At 43.6% G+C, this 19,567-nt stretch overlaps 1 protein-coding gene across 1 annotated transcript in view; it reads left to right on the forward strand.

Moving 5' to 3' along the window:
- The first annotated feature begins 3,088 nt into the window (after positions 1–3,088).
- The window catches only part of LOC127385855 (ras and Rab interactor 3-like), a 170,842-nt gene continuing 154,363 nt past the window's right edge, over positions 3,089–19,567 (forward strand). Inside the window, exons 1-2 of the mRNA XM_051622032.1 lie at positions 3,089–3,331; positions 6,184–6,294. Coding sequence (XP_051477992.1) covers positions 3,175–3,331; positions 6,184–6,294 — 268 coding nt within the window. The 5' untranslated portion in view covers positions 3,089–3,174. The remainder of the gene's footprint in view (positions 3,332–6,183; positions 6,295–19,567) is intronic.

Raw genomic sequence — 19,567 nt, forward strand, 5'->3', positions numbered from 1 at the left:
TTTGTGTAAAGGATTCACAAGGATCTCTTCACTTCTTTATTTCTTGCTTTCAATTCCTCACGGGGATGGTCCCAAGGTTTCTATAGTCACTAGAAAACACACAACTTTTAACAGCCAGAAAAAGGAAAAAAAACATGTCAAAAAAGACAATGCTATACTTGCATTCCTGTAACTAACCATGTGCTTTGGTTTGATCCATGTGATGTTCACAGGACCCAATACAATTAATGAAAATCCCTCACATGTGAAACTCAGGACCTCTTAACAATGCTTCAGTTCCACAGTCTTTGTGTAAACAATGTATAGGCACAAATATGGAATACACGTGAATTGCAGCCTCATCTCCAGATCCAAATTTACCTCAATTCCAGACAAAATTGTCACTGCATTTCTTAATACCAATGGCTCTTCAGATCAGGAGTGCCATGGCTTTGAAAATACCCTAAGTGGAAGAGCATATAAGAAAATAAGCCTGGTAAATATAAAACTCACAAGTAGCCTCCATCAGCTGTGGATGGAGACCCAGCCATCAGACTCTCTGAAGCCATGGCCCTGGCCTGCCTTATCAGTAAAGAAGACTATAAACTTATGGCAAGTGGATACTGAAGAACAACAAATCTCTGCAATCCTTTCCAGTGTCACCATTCTTCTATTGCTAGATAAAATCTTCATCTGGAAAACTAGTCTTTTCATCACTGCAGCTGTTACTGAACACAGCACAAGAGGGATGGCAGACTGATGTTTACATTGCCACTTTGAGTGGAAGGGGAGGGTCTAGTTCCAGAAACAAGGTGGTGAAAAGTCATGTGAAGAATTAGCTCTCAGGCATTATGATCAATGGAAGGGTATGCAGTGGCATCTAACTGCAGTGGTATCTCTACTGGCATGGCCAACAAACACACACTGCTGCTTAAATGTCTTTGACAGAGAAAACCAAACCCGAACAGCCCACTATAAATAACAGTCCTCAACTAAAAAACTTCAGTTGCCTTTATCCAGCTTCCCATGCCTCTGTGTCTAATTAACCTGTATGTTCTTCCATCAGGGATGGCTTTCATCATTCTGGGTTCAGCTGTGAGATTTCCTAGGTGGCCCTGAAGAGAAATAAAGGCACATAAGCTGACTTGTAATCTTCTCTACTACCTTTTTTGCAGTAGGCAAGAACTTTCAGAGTTACTTTTCCTCTCTCAGCAGCTATAAAGGGAATGAAAGAGAATGAACTGGGGTGTGCCTTAGTGCAATACTTCTAACATGCAGTTCTTTCCCCCTTTTAACATAAATCAGAAAGTTAAAGGCTCATCAGAGCCTAGCTGCCCCTGGAGTTTGAACCATTAAGGCACACAAATTTCTGTAGCTATGTGCACACAAGCAAATAGCAAGGTTAACACAACTGCTTCTCTTTGGTTCTCCAGCTTGTGTAATCCCTTTTGCACTTGAAACAACTGAGCAGCCTTCAGCATGAATCTAGAGCAATCTCACTTGGGGGTGTATGTACCAGAGCACCTCGAGCACTGTGCTGCTGTATCTCACTATAGCAGATATAGTTTGTAAGCATAAGACAAAACACATTTGCATGAAGATGGGGAAACACAGAGGAATAGTGATATTCCATTTGTGAAGATTTGCTTTTGTAGGCTAGGACATTTGTATCATAATTATGACACCATTAGAAACAACACCACTTATGAAGCATTGTACATGCTGAAGCTAAGGACAGAGATGCAGAGGAAATCACCTGAAAGGTCTTGCATTGTAAACCAAACGCGGTATCGAAAAGAAGATCAGATAAATTAATCCTGTTTTGTCTACATGTGTTTCCTGACACGCACAGCATTTCTGGATACCTGGAAGGAAAATACAGAACCGATGCCTGTGCTGTTGTAGGAAGTTCCCAGAACTGTTGTTGTCTAACCACTTAATTAATGCAAACACCAAATTTTAGTTAACAAAAAATAGTCTGCTTGGGAACAGTCTGGGACTAACGGCTGCTCCATAAAATGGGTCATTTGCTTTGTTATCCTAAACACCACACGCCCGTTACAGCTCAAACCATGTACTGCAGGAATCGGGAGAAGTGCCATTTCCCCCACGGCAGTCCATCTTGAAACGCATCTCCTAGAGATGTGGAAGAACCCAGATGCCATAAATCCCGCCCCGCCTCTCACCGCCGCACCAGGGAACTGTCCCCTTCGGCCCCCTCGCTGCGCTCCCCGCACCCGCCGGCCCCTGCCCGCTCCTTTGACCCGCTCCGAGGGTCGCGCTCGCCCCCCGCGCCCCGGGCAGCCCCAGCCCTGCCCCTGCCCCGCTCTCTTCCCACACCGCGGCCCCACAGCCCTGGCCGCTGCCTGTTCCTCGCCCCAGCAAACGCCACACGGACAGCGGGCGACTCCTTCGCCACGGAGGGAGAAGGATTAATTTAGTTAATTCCGCCCCCTACCCATGAGGTGGGGGAGGGTTTATGCGCGTTGCTATGGGTGCTGGAGGAGCACCCAGAAAGTTGCGGGAGAGGGGCGGGCAGCAGAAGGCGGGGCGGGCCGGGCGCTCGGAGGAGCGGGTGCCCGCGGGGCTGACTGGCCGCTCGGCACCGCGCTGAGAGCCCCGGGGCAGCTTCTCCTGCGGGGGCTGCCACTCCTGCGGGGGCTGACACTCCGGGGGGGGCTGACACTCCTGGGGGGGCTGCCACTCCTGGGGGGGCTGCCACTCCTGCGGGGGCAGCTGTTGCGCCCAACGGGTGGCGGCGGAGGGAGGGAGGAAAAGGATCAACTTGAAACTTGGCCGGGGCGGGCAGGGAGCCGCATGGATGTCGTCGTCCCCCGGTGCTGAGCCGCAGCCCCCCGCACGCTGTGGGGCGGCCGCTGAGAGAGGAGCGGGAGCCGCCGCCGCGCCGCTCCCTCCGCCGCCGGGCATGGTGCGTGTGGGGCGCGGGGCTCAGCCCGGCCCCTGAGAGCGGCTCCTCGCCCTTCCCCCGCTCCGCTCTGCCGCCGTCTTTACCGCACCCCCGCCCGCCTCCACCTGCCTCTCTGCCTCGCCGCTGCCGACCTGAGGCGCTGGGCATCGGCTTTTCTCAGCGCTGCAGCCCGCCCGACATGGAACCGCCTGCGGGAAGCCGCCGGGAGTGAGCCCCGCTTTCCGACCCATCTGCTGGCCGCCCCCTCGGCGCCCGCGCTTGCTCCGATGGAGCTGGACGAGACGCCGCTTGCCCGCCCGAAAACCATGCTGCTTCTGCTGAGGAAAGTTCGCAAGAGGCGGGAGATGCTGCTGCAGCAGCTGGGCTTCATCTGCGCCATCCTCTTCTTCGTCTGGTGCATGTCCAGCCTGCTCTCCAGACTCGGTGAGTGGCTGTGGCGGCGGGACCGGCGGACCCGGGAGGGCGGCGGGAGCGGTCCCGTGGCTGCCGACCCGGGGGCAGCCGGGGGTTGGCGGGCTCAGGCGTCCGCGGCTGTTCCCGTTTTGAGTTTCTCAGTGGAAGTACCCCTGCGGGCGGGCGAGGCGGAGGAGCAGCGCGGCTTCCTCCGGAGAAACCCCCGCGCCGCGCAGATGCGTGGCCGCAGCCCGGGGGACAGGCGGCTGGTGGCTTCCCAGCACCGAGCCCGCCCTGGCAACAGCCTGCCCTGCTGCTCGGGGGGCAGCTGCGTGCCTGAGAACGGCCCTGCAATAGTTTCCCTCCTGCCGCGGCATCACAGATGCAGCCGCTTGTGGTGCCCTCTGCAACTTCGGGCCACCTCTCATTTTTATCCTTAGGCTGTAAACCTATCATCTATAACTGCTGGTTCTCTCCAGTTTCTTCCCCTGCCCGCTCATTACAGTGTGGATTTTACAGAAAATTCTGTAATTTAGGGAAGGAACAGCACGGATCTCATATTTTATAGACAGTCAGTTCATAGAATCACAAAATGATAGAGGTTGTAAGGGACCTCTAGAGACCTTCTAGTCCAACCCCTGTGCCAAAGGAGGATCACCTAGGGCAGGCCCCACAGGAACACATATAGGTGGGTTTTGAAAGTCTCCAGAGAAGGAGACTTAACAAGCTCTCTGGGCAACCTGTTCCAGTGCTCTGTCACCCTCATAGTAAAGAAGTTTCTCCTCATGTTGAGATGAACTTCCTATGTTCTAGCTTATACTCATTGTTCCTTATCCTATAACTGGGCACCACAGAAAGGGGACTGGCCACTTCCTCTTGACACCCACCCCTCAGATATTTATAGACATTAATAAGATCCTCTCTCAGCCTTCTCAAAACTAAACAACCCCAGTTCTCTCAGCCTTTGCTTCATAAGAGAGATGTTCAAGTCCCTTGGAATAATCCTCATAGCTCTCCATTGGACTCTCCAGTAGATCCCTGTCTCTCCTGAATTGAGGAGCCCCAAACTGGATCCAGTTGCATCCTCTGTGCAAGTACCGTGTTGGTAAACTGGTGCATTTATAACTACCTTATTCCTGTTCCCCCCCCCCCAGCCCGCCTGCTGGCACAGTTTGGGCTGTAAGTGTGCAGCTTCAGGTCCTCTTCTTGAGATATGAAGTCTGAGGTTTGCTGGGACAACACATGGATCTCTAGGTAGGACTGCCAACAGTCCTTGAAGATTTAAGAACAAGATCAAACTAAGCCCAGATCCTACATCCACATTTAATATAAGAAAATCAGATATTAGTGGAATTAAGATGGATCATCTGCTTAAATTAAAGCTGAAGTTAAAATGTGTACTTTAGGGGAAGAAAAAGCTGGTGGAACTTGTCATACTTTCTCATGCTTTTGTGCTCATATTATTGCCTGGGTTCTTTAAGATATCTCCAAGATGACAACAAGCCACCCATATAATAATACAGTGTCTTAGACCGTATTAGCATATTACTTATCTTAGAACTTTCAACTTTTTTTAATTGTGGTTTTAGAGTATGCTGTTGCTTGCTTTATTTAGAACTGTTTGTCATGCCTATGCTTTTTCTTCTTTCCCTGTACCAACTAGTTTTTTTGATACACTTACTGGTTTGTTAAAGCAAATAGTTGGAGTATGATTATCTTTACACAGATTAAAGGTTGTTTGTGGGTTTTTTGTTGCAGACAGCAGTTTTTGAGACCTTTTTTAGGTTTTCATGAAAAATGTCATGACTAATGAAAGTTTCTAATCTCCTGGGTTATCAACTAAATCCCTCATAACCTAATTTTTGGTGGTATGCTGCATCAGGTAGCTTTTTTTCAGCTGGCTAATTTACAGTATATTATATCCATAAGCACTGACCATCTGTTCTCTGTTTCTTGTAATTATGGCATCATATTATTTTAGCAAATACTCTAGCCAAACTAACTTCCAATCTAGATTTCTTTGCAAAAGTCGCTGTGGAAAACACAAGCATTACATGATGATTGAATATAAAGTGTAAGATTGGCAGAAAAAATGGAATAATTTTTATTATAATGTGTTCATTTGAAATTGATTAGGTTGAGATGGAAATAATTTAATCAAGGGGTTCTGTTCTTCCTTTGATTATTATAATTGCATACCCTGTATTATCACAAGTGTTCCTTCTATACTCAGCAAGTTCCATTGAGCATGCTTCTGAAATAAGAGTTTAGGCAAAAGCTCCATTGACTTCTAAGGAAGCTTGTTTTTCTTAAGACGTGGGGATTCACAGTGCAGTTATTTTTTTTGTTTTCCTTGACAAGTTGTGCAGGGACTGATATTATCAACTATACACAACACTGAAAAGATCAGCCCCTAGACCCAGAATAAACCAAAGTGTCCATAGGCATTTCTATTTTTTGATGAAGCAGTCATGTAGCATGTGCAAGTGCAGATGACTAGATGGAAGTCTGATTGTGGCTCATGTCAGCCTAGCTGGGCTGGTTTCATCTATAGAAATTGCTAGGTGTTGAGTTTCACAGGTGCAGGCTTCAACATTTGTTTGCCACAGAATGTTTTCCTGTTGTGGGTCACAGCAGGTTTCTGATAGCTGGAACATGTTGACAGCTCTGATACTGCACCTTTGTAGCTAGTTTCATGCTTTGTAGCTAGGAACACCTGGCATACTTATGTTGGCATGTGCCCCAGTCATACCTTGGTTTTGTTGTGCTCATATACTAATGGTCAGTCCATGCTCCTCGATAGTGGAGGCATGTAGTCTAGTTAAGACAATGCAGGAAAAAAATTAAAGACAGTGAGCATAACCTCTTTCTGTTTAATACAGGGCGAGAATCAACTATTGCAGACAGACGCATTTGGTCAGAAATATGGAGGAACAGAAGGTTGATGGCATCACCTAATGGGACACATGAGGAAAAGAACTGTACAGAGCCAGGTAAGATGGTATAACTTTTTGATGTGTTACAAGCTCTTGAGATGTGTTGCATAGTGCTGTAATGACTGAGCTGCAGTTATATGTTACAGTAAACATAAAAGCATCAAAACCCTCCCTAAAAACAAAACCCAGGGTTATTCTGTGTAGAATTAAGGTTTATTGGGCTATGTAATGTCATGACTATCTATTAAATGTAAAAGGTAATGTTGAGGTATGAGAATGATTTGGGGTCAATATGAGGCATGATCTGACAATTTGATTTCTTTAGTTTTGTTTCTTTTGGTGATCATTCCTATCTAGCTGTGTACATTGCACTGTTAATGAGGTGTACCCTTCTTGAAACTATGAGTAGCTAAACAGGCAGTGTTTGATATACCATCTGAGAACAGTAATTTGTGTTCATTATCATTATACATTTAATCATGTTTTGCTACCTTGATGATAAGCTATGTATTCAGAATAGGAAATTATATTGTATGCAAGAAGAAATGATGAGGTAAGTAGTATGAAAACCATGGAATCCATTTTACTTCAGGATATCAATCCTGGCTAGGCAATAATAATTGATTGAGGGGAGACAGATGATGCATTTTTATATTAGTGTTCATCCACAATGCTTTATTTTCCCATCTGCCTTTCCAGTGTATACTTCCTTCCTCTCTCTCCTTGCCTCTCTGTGGTTTACAGTGTGTGGGAGACAAGACATTTTGCCAATGGCACTAGCCAAATTAATTTAAAGTTCAGATTATTTGGTTTGTTGTTGTTGTGGTTTTGTTTGGTTGGTGGTTTGTTTTTTGTTTTTGTTTTTTTTTTAAAGTATGACTCTTTGATCAGCAAGGGATGACAGTAGAGTCTGTGCTTTCTTGCAAACAGTGACAGCATGAATTCTGGGATACTGTCAGCCCCAGGCACAAGAAGAGCTTGGAGCATTACTGCCCCTGCCTCAGTTACATGCTTGTTTTAATGTTAAGGCACTTGTAAAGACTGAGAATTGCCACTGTGCTTATGCACTTCTGAGAGAGGAGTGGAAGAACATGATTGCTAAGTTAGTGGTTTCAAAAGCTATAACTGTATCATCTTGATGTCCAAGAGCTTCTCTGTGCTTCTGTTAAGAACTTTGTAGGTTAGTTTGCTGTTTTCTGTATCTTTAACCCTTTGATGCTGTTGATTTGTCTGTCAAAGTTGTTAACGGACAAGAAAGAAGAAACAAATGGCCTTTGGGAAACGTAATTCTTCTTGATGAGTAGTCAGGAAATACTATTCTTTCCCACTCCCCTTTAATTTTTCTCTACATATGTGCATGCATCAATGTGATCATGTCTGAACACATACTTGACAACACACATGGAGCCAAGCCAGCAAAGGCTACAGGTCTGTAGAAGCTCAATCAGAAAGATGCCCTCCAAAGTTCTTGTTGGGGATTTCCATTTAGTATGAATGAGGACTTTTTTTACAATTATATGATAAAACTGCCAAGGGAGAACATATACTTATGTGTAGATTGGAATACCAGGAGCAGTGCTGTCTTATCCAGATGTTGAGAACAAATAGGTCAGTTCCCTCCGTTCCTCTGAAATGGTAAGATTAATTTATAGGAACTATTGGAATAAACAAATACAGGTTTCAATGTGCTTTCTGAAATTCAGGTCATTGAGATTCATTTTGCTCTGTAATCACAGGAACTGGACACAAGAGAGGCCTAAATATGCCTCAGGGTGCTGAGGTTTTAAGAAAAACATCATGAGTCTTGCATTAAATTTATGATTTCTAGACACAGTGCTGGAATTAGCCTTTCTTTTTTAAAAGTGTTTCTTCCATTAGAACACTGATTTACTGATCAAATATGTCACAGTTTTGCAATTGTAGCATTTTTAGTCACTTCCTGTTATTCTGCAGTTCCGCACAGCTTATTGGGGTGTGTTTTCTGCTGCTGAAGGGGGGATTTAGATGTTGCAAGAGTGACTACATGTGAGATAGCTGCAGATAAAGGGAGCATCTAAAAATACCTGAAATTCATGTTTGTGGATATTGTCTATCTGGACCTCCAAAAAGCATTTGACAGTATTCCCCATAGAACTCTCATAAAGAAACTGGCTGCTCATGGCCTGGATGAGCATACAATCTGTTGGATCAAGCTGGACAGTCAGGCCCAAAGAGTGGTGGTCAATGGAGTCAAATCCAGCTGGTGGCCAGTCACAAGAACAGTATCAAGTGTATTATCAGTAAGTTTGCAGATGACACCAAGTTAGGCGGGAGTGTTCATCTGTGTGAGGATAGGGAGGCTCTACAGAGAGACTTGGATAGATTAGATCATTGGGCTGATGTTAATGGTCTGGGCTTCAACAAGGCCAAGTGCTGGGTCCTGCACTTGGGCCACAACAACCCCAGGCAATGCTACAGGCCTGGGGAAGTGTGGCTGGGAAGTGTCTGGCAGAAAAGGACCTGGAGGTTCTAATTGACAAGCGGCTGAATAGGAGCCAGCAGTGTGCCCAGGTGGCCAAGAAAGCCAATGGCATCCTGGCTTGGATTAGAAATAGTGTGACCAGCAGAAGTAGAGAGGTGATTGTGCCCCTGTACTCAGCACGGGTGAGGCCACACCTGGAGTATTGCATCCAGTTTTGGGCACCTCAATTCAAGAGAGATATCGAGGTGCTGGAGCAAGTACAGAGGAGGGCAATGAAGCTGGTGAAGGGCCTAGAGAATCAATCTTATGAAGCATGCTCGAAGGAGCTGGGAATGTTTAGCTTGAGGAAGAGGAGGCTGAGGGGAGACCTCATGAGTCTCTACAACTACCTGAAAGGTCATTGTTGAGAGGTTGGTGCTGGTCTCTTCTCACAGGTAATTAGTGACAGAACAAGAGGGAATGGCTTCAAGCTGCAACAGGGGAGGTTTAGACTGGACATTAGGAAATTTTTTTTCACAGAAAGAGTGGTCAGACACTGGAATAGGCTGCTCAGGGAGGTGGTTGAGTCACCATCCCTGGATGTGTTGAAGGGTCATTTGGATGTGGCATTTGGATCAACATTCAAGGACCACTTCTTGCAAGCTCAGGATCAGAGCATCGCAATGGGTAGGAAATCACGTAAGGGAGCCAGGAGACCTGCATGGTTAAACAAGGAACTGCTGGGCAAACTCAAGTAGAAAAAGAGAATCTATGGATCATGGAAGGAGGGGCTGGACACTTGGGAGGAATATGGGACTGTTGTCAGAAGATGTAGGGAGGCAATAAGGAAAGCTAAGGCCTCCTTGGAACTTAACCTTGCTAGGGAGGTCAAAGACAATAGAGAGGGCTTCTTCAAATACATAGCAGATACAACTAACACTAGAGGCAATATAGGCCCACTGCTGAATGAGGTGGGTGCCCTGAAGACAGAGGATATAAAGAAGGTGGAGTTGCTGAATGCCTTCTTTGCCTCTGTCTATACTGCTGGAGACTCTCCCCAGGAGCCCCAGATCCCTAAAACCCCAGAAGTCAGGATGAAGGACGAGTTTGCTTTGGTAGATGAGGATTGGGTTAGGGGTCAGTTAAGCAATCTGGACATCCATAAATTGATGGATCCGGATGGAATACACCTGTAGGTGGTGAGGGAACTGGTGAAGGTTGGTGCTAGGCCACTCTCCATCACCTTTGGTAAGTTGTGGGCAACAGGAGAGGTGCCTGAGGACTGGAGGAAAGCAAATGTCACTCCAGTCTACAAGAAGGGCAAGAGGAGGACCTGGGTAACCATAGACTGGTCAGCCTCATCTCCATCCCTGGAAACGTGATGGAACAACTTGTTCTTGGCACTATCTCTAGGCATATCAAGGATGAGGGGGTCATTAAGAGCAGTCAACATGGTTTTACCAAGGGAAAGTCATGTTTGACCAACATTATAGCTTTCTGTGAGGCAGTAACTAGGTGGACAGATGATGGTAGAGCGGTAGATGTGGTTTATCTTGATTTCAGTAAAGCATTTGACACTGTCTCCTGCAGCATCCTTGTAGATAAGTTGATCAAGTATGGGTTTGATGATCAGGTAGTGAGGTGGATCATGAACTGGTTGAAAGGAAGTCAGAGAGTTGTGGTCAACGGGACAGAATCTAGTTGGAAGTCTGTGACTAGTGGAGTCCCTCAGGGGTCAGTACTGGGACAGGTACTATTCAATATTTTCATCAGTGACCTGGATGAGGGAACAGAGTGTGCCCTCAGCAAGTTTGCTGATGACACTAAACTGGGAGGAGTGGCTGACACACCAGAAGGCTGTGCTGCCATTCAGCGAGACCTAGACAGGCTGGGGAGTTGGGCAGGGAGAAACTTGATGAAATTCAACAAGGGCAAGTGTAGAGTTTTGCATCTGGGGAAGAACAACCCCATGTACCAGTACAGGTTGGGGGCTGACCTGCTGGAGAGCAGTGTAGGAGAAAGGGACCTGGGGGTCCTGGTGGACAGGAGGATGACCATGAGCCAGCAGTGTGCCCTTGTGGCCAAGAAGGCCAATGGCATCCTGGGCTGTATTAGAAAGGGTGTGGTTAGTAGGTCAAGAGAGGTTCTCCTCCCCCTCTATTGTGCATTGGTGAGGCCGCATCTGGAGTATTGTGTCCAGTTCTGGGCCCCTCAGTTCCAGAAGGACAGGGAACTGCTTGAAAGAGTCCAGCACAGAGCCGCAAAGATGATTAAGGGAGTGGAACATCTCCCTTATGAGGAAAGGCTGAGGGAGCTGGGTCTCTTTAGCTTGGAGGAGACTGAGGGGCGACCTCATCAATGTTTACAAATATGTAAAAGTTGAGTGTCAGGAGGATGGAGACAGGCTTTTTTCAGTGATATCTAGTGATAGGACTAGGGGCAGTGCGTACAAACTGGAATATAGGAAGTTCCATGTAAACATCAGAAAAAACTTCTTTACTGCGAGGGTGACAGAGCACTGGAACAGGCTGCCCAGAGAGGTTGTGGAGTCTCCTTCTCTCGAGACATTCAAAACCTGCCTGGATGCCTTCCTGTGTGATGTGCTCTGGGTGATCCTGCTCTGGCAGAGGGCTTGGACTAGATGATCTTTTGAGGTCCCTTCCAACCCCTAAGATTCTGTGGTTCTGTGATTGGTGGGTATGGTTTAGAGGAGAAATTTGTGGAGTAGGGATGATGGTTGGACTTGGTGATGCCAAGGGTCTTTTCCAACTTGAATAGTTCTATGATAACCCATGATTGTTATTACTTAGTAACGACTTCTGTACACTTGGTTTGTTGGTGTGTGTGTGGGGGCAGCGAGGTGTTGGTTTACTTTTTGTTTGTTTGTTTGTTTTGTTTTGTTTTTTGTTCTTCCTTCTTGTCTGGGAGCCAGAGATTGAAATTCGCCCTGTAATGAGAAGAAGGTACAATGACCTAAGACCTGTCAAAAAGGATCAAGTGTCATAGCTCATCTCAGTGAGAACATACCTTGTGTAACCCCATGAATACACCCAGAGAAAGTAGTCCTAGGAAAGGTTCAATAGACTTGATCAAGAATGCATAGAAAATTGGTGACGAAGTGTGGATTTTCAGTTGGAATATACAAGCTTTCAGTCATGTGCTTATCCCGATAAAACTGGGCTTTATTTCTGGTCTTCTTTTTAATCTTTAGAACAGGTAGTCTCTCTATATATATGTTGTATGAATACAGTGCTCCGGTAGGCTCCCTTCTGAGAAGTACTTCTTACTTAAGTCATTTCTATATCTGCTTGAAGCACTAGGGGCCCTACAAATGCATGGGTGTGTATATAGTTTATAACAGTTTTATTTTGCTGTGTGGATGTTTCTCTATGTGTGTTTAGGATACAAGAACTTCATAATATGTTGGGAAATGCCAGTTCTTGCTGAGAGCCTGTTAATCCTTTGTGTCATTTCAGCACTATTGCTGTGCTCCCTCTTTATTAGCTTCCCACACAGGTCTGCAGCTTTGCTTCCCTTTTCCTAAAGGCTTTCAACAAAGTTAATTTATTTACCACTTCACTCCCTTGTCTTACTTACATGCAAATAAAAAAACAAAGTCCCCAGTTGACAAAAATGGCAGCTATGTGAGTGTATGAGACCATGAGATTCTTGCAGTTCATGACAGTGGTAAGACAGACCCTTGGTGATATATCTTGGGAGATCAACTCCATAAGCTTCTAGAAGAAATGTTAGAAGCTGTGGAAGCTGCTATCTGCTAGAAGCTCACATAGCCTACACTGTCTGAAATTGTCTCATTTACTGAAGTAGGCAATTTTGTATTGTGTTATTTGGGAAACATTATTAGTGCTTCTGGGGCCATTGTATCAGAACCGAAAAAACTTTGAAGTCTTGGTAATGCTGCTTTAAAAAAGAACCCTGAGGCTCTGACAAAGGAAAGGACAATATATGATATGTCTCTCTGTGTGTGTGTACGTATAACTAGAGGAGAAAGGTTTTTTCTAATGTTTGGAGGTTAGAGACTGTTACAATTAATAGTTACGTGTTTTTCCTGATAGTAACTATTCTGTACTTATTAAGAGTTTTAGATATTGCCTATCAGTGGCAAAGGCACTGTAGGTCAGCTGGAGGATGCTGGTGTGGATCATTTGTGAACACCTAGCCAATCTCAGTTCTAGTCTGGTATAAGACCAAATCCTCACCAAAGTTAATGTGTTGTGTACCATTTTCCTGGCTTCAAATTTCCCCTTTGCTGGAAACTCCTCTGCCAAGAAAAAATCTTTATATTGTCCTGAAGCCAGGATGGAGGGCTTATAGATAGTATGTAGGAGGCTCTGGACTTCAAAAATTTCATGGAACCTGGGATTTTTGAATTATGACTCTTCTGCTTACTTCATCTTGAGTAACTCTCTGGATGGCTGCTATGGGTATGCTTCTTTGAGGGAAACCAAACTACTTTCTTTACGAATCTGAACATGTTTCCTGGGTAAATTTCTGTGGGAGGAGGAGTTGATCTGACCCTCACTTAAAGCAGAGTGATCAGGAAGGGAGAATAGTTGTCTCTAGTAACTTAAAAGACCTCATCAGCTTGCAACCAATTTTTTTGCCTTATCCAAGCTCTCACTTCCATCTGCCATCAGCTCGCTAGCTTGCACCACCATCTGCCCAGCAAGTCTGATTTATAGCTTCTCTGCTCCAATGACTTGCCTCTTGTTTCAAAATGTTCCCATGACTCTATGTCCTCCAGAATTCTGAATAATGTTTCCAGAACAATTACAAGGTGAGATGACTGGGTGGTGTCGTGTTTCTAACTACGTGACACCCCGCTGTGTTGTGTTAGGCTGTTAGAGCAATTGATGTGGACTCCCTTCTGTTGTGGATATTTTAAAGTAATCCCTGCATACAGGACAGAGAATCAGCGCATCGTAGAATGGTTAAGGTTGGAAGGGATCTTAAAGATCATCAGGTTCCAACCTTCCTGCTAGGAGCAGAGACACCTCACACTAGATCAGGCTGCACAAAGCCTCATCCAACTTGGCCTAAGAATTTCTTCCTGATGTTTAACCTAAATCCCACCTCTTTCAGTTTTAAACCATTACCCCTTGTCCTGTCACTGCGCTCTCTGGTGAAGAGCCCCTCCCCAGCTTTCTTGTAGGCCCTCCTTAGGTACTGGAAGGCCTCAATAAAATCTAAATAAATGAAAATGTAAACTAGTTGCTGTGAATTGGAAATGTATTGGAATAGATTTCCATTAGTCTCCTGACAGTATTTAGTGAGCTGCCTTGAAATGGAAAGAGTCTGCAGGGTTTTCTGTCCAGCGGCATGTCAATTGTGAGCTACACTGATTGTAAATAGCTGGGGATTTGGTTCAGGTGTGCTCCTCCTATTGTTATCTGTGGGTAAAGATGAATTGTGGGTTGAGGGAAAGGCAGGGGTCAGCATTTCTTCTCACCTTGAGAACTCATGTAGGATGTGATGCAGAAGTCTTAGGTGTAACATACCATAGAGAATACAGGAGCTTGTTACTTTTCCTACAGAAATCAGTTATGGTGTTCTCACTGACTAGAGGAGACAGGACTGACTCTTACAAGTAATTTCCTGAAAGGATAGAAAAAGATGCACATTTGCAATAAAGACACTATAGGAAGCACTGATTTCCATCAATTTTATTTGACAAACGCAGTGCTTAGTCAAATCTATCATTCTCAATATGCTATATTGATGTGTCCTTTATTTTTCTTAATCCTTAAAGATGTCTTAATGTATAAGATAATAGCAATTGTGTCATAAATACTGATCTAAACATGCTTTTGTGCTGGTGGAATATGTGATTTTGTGCTCATGTAAATTCTCTTTAAACAATGTGATAAAGTGTATTTCTTTAAAAAAATTATCTTCCCTAGAACAAATTTCCATTTGTAGCAGGGATGAATGCCTGAGATCCTCATTTTTGAGGAGGTAGTATTTATAATTTCACTGTATGTTTCATGAACAGTCTAAATTGGTAAGCTCAGCATGACCAACAGGTTCTCTTATTATGCATTCATACAGTACCTAGCACTTAAAGACCAAGGTCTCATTGGAGTAATACTAACAATAACTATTATGTTATTTGCAAATATTCCCCACTAGCCTTTTAGTCAGACTTGCTCTCTGCTCGGATGCATAGCAAATGGGCAGCTTTTGTAGTATGATAGATTTTTTTTTACTTGAAATGTTTCTTACTCCAAAGTCTTAAGCCCTGAGAGACCAGGAAATTTACCACCTATAAATATCCTATTTTTGTGTTTGTCTAAAAGGAAGTGAAAATGAGGAAAAGTTTAGGAAACAATTTCTTACTTGCTTTATGCATATGGTATTCAGGAAATACGTAGGTGCAGGTCCATATGGTATTCAGGAAGCATACAGGTGCAGTGTCCAGTGACTGTGTGTGTGTATGTGCACAGATGCATACATTTATCTAGTGGAAAGACTTACTAAACAGCTAGCATATAGTTTATTTCTGTTGCCACTCATCATATGCTTGTAGGTTTTTCTTTGTTGGTTTCAGGTTGTTTCCCCACCCTGGAGATGTCTCTGAACTCACTCTTATCTCTTTAAATGCTGAGTGGTGAACTTTATTGATTATGATCTCACTTGGAGGGTTTCTGTTTCCAGGAGGAGATAGATATGTGACAATTTAAAACCACTTTAAGTGAACTAGTTGAGGGCAAATGACAAATGCATGATGGCAAGTTTTCTTTGTGTGGCTTCCAGGGTCTCCTCATCAGAATTCACACCTAGATTTAGGTTGACTGTCTGATACTCTCTGCCTGGCTTATTGATGTAGGTATTAAAAGGGCTGGCAGGTAGATCTCATCGAAGGTAATCGAGAAAAGTGTTGTTTGGTGAAGCTAGATTAAAAAAAAAAAAATAACCAACCTTCTCTCTGAGCTGTTCGTTTTCTAGCAGTGTATTAATACTGGCATCTAAAATAGTAGAAAGAAATGAGACAAACATCTCTGTGCTTGGCTCAACCTGCCAGCAGCATTCCCTGGATAGCTGTGAACAGAAAATGAATTCCAGGGTAATTTATCTGTTTCCCCAGGTCTAGATGCCAAGTGTGCAGGAAGTAGTTTAACACACAGTAAATAAGTGTCTGACTAAATGCCATTTAGAGACATAGTAAACAATGTCAAATGAAACAAAAATAAATACTATTCAATATATTACTGTAGATTCTTAAACTTAATATAATGTTATTTGATATAATCGTTATTTCTTATGAGTCATTTATTAACAGTTGGCTTTAGACCAATGGAAGCATAGTGTGGGTAAGGATTTTTACAAGCTTAATCTTTGTGCTGAAACCAACAAGCAGGGTTGAAACAAAAATCAGAATTTCTGAAATGTAAGAACTTCAGAACCAAATATAACATCTGTGGACACAGGCCCTTACTTTATTTCAATAGAACAAACCATGCAGGTTGAATGCTCTGACTAAAGATCTAAAATTTCCAGTATTAGCCCAGCTCTAATGTTTAGATCTCAGATTGCATGTATTTCAAACCACATTGCCTAGGCATTTCTCAAATCTTAATGTAGTAATAGTGCAACATCTCTTCTGTGAATGCAGGCAACTCAGACAGACAGCAGCTTGTAAATTAGTGACCTGAAGGCAAAGAAGAAACATGTGGAAGAGTACAGAATTAAATCCAGATACTCTGGTCATCATCTAGGCTCTTGCAAAGATGGCGTTTGAACAGGAGTTTGAATCCTCCTCAGGTTCCATCCAACCTGAATTTTCGTGTGATCTGATATGAAAACCAAATGAATTACATTTCACTCAGGACTTATTTGAATTGGGGATTCAAAATCAAAGTTGATGGGACTTGGGCATGCTGATGTCCATGGTATCACTGACTGTCTCACCCTTAATGTGGGATAACGTGTGTGTATTTAGATCTGTTCTTTGCTAGTGTGACCATGCAGATAGACCTTTTTGTGTAGAAATCTGCTCTGTTTTCCACTAAGAAATTGTGCTGTTTGTAAAAAAGCCATGTTTAAATTTACCTATCCTTATCTGAGGCAATTTCATTTTCACTTAATCCTTTTTACCTTATTGTCTGTGTGTGACATGTCACCATGTACTGCAGTTGAGGCAGAAAATGCTGCTGTCTTGCTTTTATCATGCAGAATTGTTACCGTGTCTCACTTTACTGTTGTAGTAAGCGAGCTGAAAAGACGTGTAAATCGGTCTGTGAGCATTAATCCATTCTCTTGGGGTTGGCCTAGGACATAGTCTTGATCAGGTACTGGATTATTTCATAGATGTTAGAACTCTGCATTCATTACTTTACCTCTGTGCTCTCAGTGTCTCATCAATTCATAATTCGGACCAGGAATGTGGAGGATCCAGACAAAACTGGACAAGTGCAGAACCTGGCTGCAGGGAAGCAGACTGTGAAAAGCACCTGGAGGTAGAAAATGGTTATCAGAAACTGCAAGAGGCATAGAGAAACTTAGGGCTTGGAATTGAGTGGTATAAAGAATATTCAGCTGTGGACACTGGAGTTGGAGGATATGTGAAACGGGCAGAAAGACATGAGTGGAGGGAGACTGAATTTGGATAATGAACCATGGGGGAATCTTGGGAATAGCAGGGCAAGGAGAAGTATGAAAAATCAAAATGCAGTACGAGGTTTGGTTTTAGCTGGGCATGCTGACTTCCTGAGTCAATTAATTCCTGCTGGGATTCTACTAGTGAGTAGACATACAGCAGAGCAGACACTTCAGGTGGAACGCAGGCTACATGTATATGTGTTCATTCAATTGTGGGGGGGTGTTTTTTATTTATTTATTTTTCCCCAGCATTAAATTGTTTCATGTTAATCACAGGTACTGCATTAGCAATCCTGAGAGGGTAACATTCTCAACCTATAGCAGCAAACGATGGCCAATGTACCTTTCTGAGAATAAGAAGATAATTTAGACTCAGCTTGTTCAGTTTCCATACATGCTTACTTGTAGGACTATTCTCAGAGATTGCCAAAACCTGATGAATTCCTTTTCCCCTGCATATGATGCACTCACTTGTTAAGTGGGTGGAGGTTAATACGACTATATCTATTGCACAGAGGTATTTAAACCTTTGAATAGCAAGATGTAAATATTCACAGATGGTGGGAAACATTTAAACTTTGGGAATGGTAAAATTAAAATGGATGAAATTCCCGTTTAGAAGCTCAGAGAGAGTGAAATGGGGGAAATAGATTTTTATTTTTTTAAACACTGTGAGTCAGCATACGCTTTGAATTTTGACTTCCTAGTCCAAAAGTCGAGTTCCTGGATTCTCAAAGAGAGGCATTTGTTCTTTCAGGCTTCTGGGAGCAAATCCACACTGGTGTACCCTGCCTTTAGTCCACTATTTCATTACAGCCCTGATAGTTTACAGCAGCTGAGATTCTGCCACACAGATTTGTTGTTGGATGGTCAGATGCTGTTTCTGCCTTAGCTCTCTTTTTGTGCTTTTGTAAAGGTTGCATTCTTTGCCTGATTATGTCATGCTTCTCTAAATCCCTCCACAAGATCTTTGGCTACTGTTGCCTCAAACTCTAAGGCTTTTTCTTACCTTCTTAAGCCTTTCACAAGCTTTCCCTTTCCCTGTGGCTGTGAGACTTGCAGTTCAGGTAAAGAAAGTAGACAAACTTTGAGTTTCCAGTGTCCATTTGCCTTATCTTGTTATTTTAATGCAGCCCTTGCAGATTAGTATGTGAAAGAAGCTATCTGGAATATTATAATTGTCTCCTTTTTTGAATCTTGCTTCATGAGTCATGAGCATCATGGCACTCTCAGGAGATTGGCCAGCCAGGATTGGCTAGACAGGGAAGAAGTCAGGCTAGTGTATTAATTAGTCCTGTTTCAGTTGTGCACTGAGAATTTGCTAGTTGGAGGTGGAAGGAGGAGGGTCCCTATAGTGTTATAGCAATGACTGTCCTTGTTGATGGGATGCAGTGGCAATCCCTAAAAGCATCTAATAGAAACGGGTAAAGAAAAGGAAAAAGAAGACTGAAAAAGACCAAGTGACTTGTCCAAAGTCTGCAGAGAGGGTCAGCAGCTAAGCTACATTTTTTCGTCCCTTAATCATAAATTGTAGCCACACAAAGTTCATTGAGCCACCACCTCTCTGCTTGCCTTCCTCATCAGCTCATAATTACTTGACTCTTTTATTGTGCTTTTTTCATGAGAAATGTGACTTTTCAAAAGAGAGATGTCTTTTCTCCCTATGTATGTTTTAACAAAGCCTAACATGGAACACTGAGACTAATGCTACATTACAGAGCAATTATTATTTCTCCTCCTCCATTTAGGAGGAGGGCTGATGGAGGAACCTTGGATCACATAGATCCTTTCATTTCCTCCCACAAGGGAGTGAGGAAATGCCCATCCATGGGCCAACTGCTGTCCGTGGAGAATGGAAACTAAAGATTGTGATTAGGAGAGTTGCTGGTCTCTGCTGTGGTAGTGATTTACCACTGGGGAATGCTTTTTTGGGATCACAGTGTGAGAGGAACTGTATAAAATATCAACACCCCTTTGCCATACCAGGCATAAAATGAGAACCTCTTGTTGCTTGCAGGCTGAAAAGGGAAAGAAAGAAAGCTAGAGTTCAGCAGTATTTTCTCATATGTGAGCAAACCAGTTGTCTTGCCCAAGTAAAATTTTTTTTAATTTTTGGGCTTTTTTTATTTGATTGGAGGACACAGGGGTGAGGGGAGGCCTAGTCTTGGCCATAACTAACTTTTGAGAGTGGAATAAGTACTTCATATTTCAAATAAATCAATTATGTTTTTTAATTGTATATGGGTTTACTGTAGTTATTTGGTTGTCCAG

The sequence above is a fragment of the Apus apus genome, chromosome 5, assembly GCF_020740795.1.
Source record: "Apus apus isolate bApuApu2 chromosome 5, bApuApu2.pri.cur, whole genome shotgun sequence".
Lineage (NCBI taxonomy): Eukaryota > Metazoa > Chordata > Aves > Apodiformes > Apodidae > Apus > Apus apus.